The sequence below is a fragment of the Aristolochia californica genome, unplaced genomic scaffold (assembly GCF_029961685.1).
Source record: "Aristolochia californica isolate CCGP_79_NKW_82.1479 unplaced genomic scaffold, dmAriCali1.0.hap1 SCAF_9, whole genome shotgun sequence".
Taxonomy (NCBI): domain Eukaryota; kingdom Viridiplantae; phylum Streptophyta; class Magnoliopsida; order Piperales; family Aristolochiaceae; genus Aristolochia; species Aristolochia californica.
Genome location: NW_027182290.1, coordinates 4,236,467 through 4,241,603, shown reverse-complemented (window position 1 = coordinate 4,241,603; position 5,137 = coordinate 4,236,467). Strand labels below are relative to the sequence as shown.

The following is a 5,137-nucleotide window of genomic DNA, read 5'->3' as shown; positions in this document are numbered from 1 at the left end:
GTGAAAGTGAATTTCCTGTATACTTTCACTCTCCACTTACACAACACACTAACACTTTCGAAGCCACTTTTACTTATTCAATGCACAAATAGGCTCTTAGAGGAAAATCACAGAGAAAGAATTTTAACTATTTTTAGTTTTTCTCAACTGAGGTCCAATTAAGGTTTTTTAGTAAGAGCATACCGACTTAGCTTCACTAGGAGCATCATTCTCATGGTAAATAAGACCCAACTTTTTTCATGAGATTGTTCCATTGCTTTAGTAATTGGTATAGACAGAGACAAATCTTTTTTTTTCACTTGCAGTAATTTAACCTGAATTCTCGTTCATAGTAAATCAAACATATAACAAAAAACTTAACGAAAGTGTAAAAAAATTGGAAAATCAAAAATTTTCCGCCAATCTAGCAGTAACAGCCCTGAGTTTTGAATAGACCTTACCTGCTGGCGATCCAAGGATGAGGCTACAGAGAGAATCTCTAGCTACCTTGATATTCAAGAAAGAACCTAGTATGTGAATCTTTGTATCCGCTATCACAATTCGGGTTCTTGTGGAGTTCTCTATAGCAAACTTGGTCTTTCCACCTTTGCCAGATAGCCTGCCAATTGCGCGAGAGAGATGTTCGCCTTTAAGTGTCTTCACATCTTTGATCTCAAAAGAATCCACATAGAGGTCGTCCAAACGTAGAAGTGCAACTGCGTCAATGATATCAAAACCAAGCATGAATGCATGGACAAAGTCGGCACTTTTCTGCAGGTTACTGATGTCAGGTGTGTCTGATTTAGTCTTTAGTTCCACCTTTCTAGCCTGGTTTTCCGAAATTTCGAAACACAATGAGAATTTAGATAAAAAGTAAAAATGCAGATTGAAAGCAAAATGGTACTTTGAGAAGAAATGACTACGATAATGTCAAAAATTGTACTTCAAGCTACAAGTCTTTCGTTCTTTCATCCACCACGATATACATCAAATATAGTATTAACAATAACAATGTTCGAGAAGGACACCAGTACAGATGCCAAGTTGCAAGCACAAACTAAAGAAACTAAGTGTCAAGACATTAAACAGATTAAACAGCTACTTTTGCAATCAAGGGACCATTTATGCCGTTATAGGGAATCAAAATAATGGGGAAAATTATTTTACTTTGACCAATTTTCTCACTGGAAATTTTTCTTAATGGAAAAAACTCCTTTAACCAGTTTTCTTGCATTTGTTCTACCATAAGAAACAGCATCAGAATTAATTATGGTATTTGTGTCTACACTAGAAGAAAATAAATAATTTAGAAATATGATAAAATAAAATATTAGGGTCAGAGCTGAGTGACCTAGAACCACATTAGTGCTTCTTAGTTTACTTTTCCCATTGTTTCCTATTGCACAATAGAAAACTCATTTCCCTATTTTTTTAACATTTTCATAAGTCAAAGACGAATCAGGTGAAAAAATTTCTCATCCCCAAAAATGGCACAAGCGCTAGGAAATTTTGCTCAAACAGAAATTTTTCCTCTAGTCATTTTTAAGGTTTCCTATTGGCACATACACGCCCTGTAATGCAACATCCAACAATAGCTTCACGGTAGCAACTGTTTAGTCCTTCAAGTCCCTTGTGTAGTACATGAGTTTACACACTTAAGCTCTTAGAACCTCTTTCTATCACTATTTTAACCATGGCTCACTCAAAAATAAATCTTTTCTCTTATACAGCAAGGACCAAGTAAGAAAAGATTATGAACCAAAGTCGGTAACATAATCCAGCAGGTCTTGGGTTCAAGTCTTGAACAAGCACACGTGCATGTGTAATCAAAACTCAAAAAATAAAAATAAAAAAAGTCAACATGCAATGCTCTGAACTCTTGTATACTCCAGCAAATCTTCCTACAAATTCCTGACTAAAATTAGCTGGACTTCTCTACGATACTAGCATAGTGTACATAAAAGGTTCATCCGTCAAGTAAAGGTGTACATACAGAAGTCACAGAGAATCCGCAATCCCCAGTGAATACCATTTTGGACTTTTGAACTTTAGGCTGCCAAACCAGCCTAAATGCTCCTAAAATTAGACTCATTCACATTATGCATGTCTCGAATTCTGACACTCAGATATAGCTTTTGGACTTTAATACCAGGATTTAGCATTTTATTTTTCACAAATTCCAGTGACACTGTGTTCACAGAAATTACCATTCATGATGGAAAAAGATAAAAAGAAAAAGAAAAAACAAAGATATAAAATAAGAGAAGCCCTCCCTATATTCTGGAAGTCTATTTTCTTTCACATAGAATGGAAATTGTATTCCACATGTAATAAAAAAATGTGTGTTATATAACTTCACTCACCTAAACATTAGCACTATGGCAGGTAAAAGAACTTTTGAGAATTCCAATTCCTATCACACTAATCCCCCTCTTCTTTTTTAATGTTGAGCCCAGTGCACTACACCCCTTTCCCCTGTAGAGACTTGCACATGGAACCTCAAATTCTGAACCCTCCCATGTGACCATTCAGCCAAACACCCAATCTACACTTAATTCCCTCTTTATTACAGTTGATTAGTTGGATCCTAGATAGAAGCATGTCTGACAGGCTTAAGAACCATCTGCTACAAGTAGGTAAATAAGACCAACACGTTAATAGGCCTAAGCACTGATCTAGGTTGAACTAGATAGAAGCATGTCTGACAGGCTTAAGAAGCATCTGCTACAAGTAGGTATACAAGATCAACAAGTTAATAGGCTTAGATCTAGGTTGAACTTCTCTGACACAAATAAGCTAATACAGTTGACATTATAGAAATGTTAAATTGACTAAATCATTTTCAAAGATTGACTCATTCACATTGGCTCACTTATCTTGAAATTCTGACACTGAGATATAGATTTTGGACTTCAACACCAAGATGTAGAATTTTACTTCTCACGAATTCCAGTGAAAGTGTGTTCTCAGAAATTGATGGACAGAGATAAAAAAAAGAGAAAATAAAGAAAATCAAAATGATGGGAAAAAGAGTAAGAGAACAAAAGAAAATGGAATCAGAGAAGTCCTCCCTATATTCTGGAAGCCCATTTTCTATCACATATAATGGATTTTGTATCCCACATGGAATAAAAAATACTTGTTATATAACTTCCACTCACATAAAAACATTGGCACTATGGCAGGTAATAGAATTTTACAGATTTCACTTCCAAACACACTAATTCCCTCTTCTTTTTTATTGCTGATTCCACACACACTACACCCCTTTTCCCTTGTGAGACTTGAACTGAAATCTCACACTATAAACCATCCAATGTGACCATTGAGCCAAAAACCCAATCCACACTAATTCCCTCCTTGTTACAGCTGGTTAGTTGAATCCTAGACAATAGCATGTCTAACATGCTTAAGAACCATCTGCTACAAAGTAGGTATGCAAAACCAACAAGTTAATGGGCCTATACAGTATGAACGAATCTAGGTAAAGCTTCCCCCAGCTGATATTATACAAGTATTAAGTGGACTTGACTAAATCTTTTCAAGTGAAAAAATAGATAACAAGTTATAGCCTCCATCAGTCGCAGATATAACATTGCAACTTGCAGGACATGCTTTTGTATTGCAAACTTAGTAAAACACTCTAGAAGCTGAAGTCCAGTTTCTAACCACCAAATAACCTAGTAGTTCCTGCTACCAGAGATTCTGATACTAAAATCCAAGTTTAAAAAAGACCCTGACTCTTCTGCACAAAGTAAAAACGAACCAACCCGAATTTCAAACACCTAAAAAGAAAAATTAAGGGGAACAATAAAAGGAAGCATGAAGAAAAGTGTAATGGCAATAGAGAAGCAAAAGAAGAACAGTAATGTCAATACCTTGAGATTCATACGTATATCAATTTTCATCTGCTCGTACACAGGAGTATAGATTTCCATCCAGGCTTTCTTCAGTGGCGTAAAACGGTGAGGAGGGACTGAAACTTTCCGAAACTGAACTTTCCCATCGGAGATATCGTGAGCTTTAAGGGGCTCGAACTTAGGCTTTGCTGGCGGCAGTGCAGTACCGGTTTGGGATCCTGTTTCAATCTCCATGGAGATCGTGGGCACTGCTTCTTGAGATGCCATTACCGAGCAAAAACAGTAGCAGCGTCGCTAACAAAAACCCTAGCACAAGAAGAAAGCGGTGGCTGGGGATTTATGTTGTTGGAACCGAGTCGGCCATTAAATCAATCACATGGATGGCCTATTTCGGTCTAACCCGGTCAGACTGGGTTGATGGTCATTTAAAATAATAATAATAAATAAATAACTAGTTTCTTCTGAAAGGTTAGAAACCCGACCCGGTCACTGACCTGGTGACTAGACCGGGTCCAGTAATAAGATTTTAATTTGATATGCATATATAATATAAAAATTCTAAAAACGTGGAAACATCTTTACATTCTAAATAAATATATAACATCAATAGTTCAATATAAAGGCATATAGTCGTATATATATATATGTTAAGCATGTAGTCAATATTATCTAAAAAACCGGCCTATTAGGAACGAAAGACGTAAGTACTTAACCCAGGACCACAACAAGACACCCAACGTCACAAGCCAACGACCACAATGGCCTAACAATGGCGATGTGGACATAATCCTTTGCATCCGGGCAGTGCGATATCTCGCGCCTATTGGGAGTGGAACTCGTGACGTAGGCCCCTCTCTTATACCAAATGTTAAACACCTAGTTAATACTATCTAAAAGACTAGCCTATTAGGAGCGGAAGGCATATGTACTTAACCCAAGACCACAATAATATATGTAAACAATAAAATAGGTCAGTCTATGAAACCGATGCAATCGTTTACGATAAGATTGCACAAAAAAAATTTACTAAGTGATTTTTTGGTCTTGTCTTTAGTGATCTCCATTGCAAATTTGGAAAACTTTTGTCTAACTTGGGTCAGGTTCTTTGAGTAATTTTCATTTAGCAATTAGAAGAGAATTTTAGTCTCCTACTTACATATGGCAAGCTCGAGTTACGACAAAATGACGACAAGAACCATTTGCTTGTTGTGATTTCGAGGCAAGAATTTGGCGAATTCCTCCGTGTTTTAGCCATCGATGTAAAAAAATTTGACAATCAAGTTTCCATGTCTACATGT

The 5,137-nt window shown here is 36.5% G+C and overlaps 1 protein-coding gene across 1 annotated transcript; it reads right to left on the bottom strand.

Moving 5' to 3' along the window:
- Positions 1-271: 271 nt before the first annotated feature.
- LOC137941895 (uncharacterized) lies at positions 272-4,162 on the bottom strand. The gene is made up of 2 exons (XM_068787506.1): positions 3,858-4,162; positions 272-807 (listed from the first exon to the last, which is right to left on the bottom strand). The coding sequence occupies exons 1-2, from the start codon at positions 4,104-4,106 to the stop codon at positions 385-387; spliced, it is 672 nt and encodes a 223-aa protein (XP_068643607.1). The 5' UTR covers positions 4,107-4,162; the 3' UTR covers positions 272-384.
- Positions 4,163-5,137: the final 975 nt, after the last annotated feature.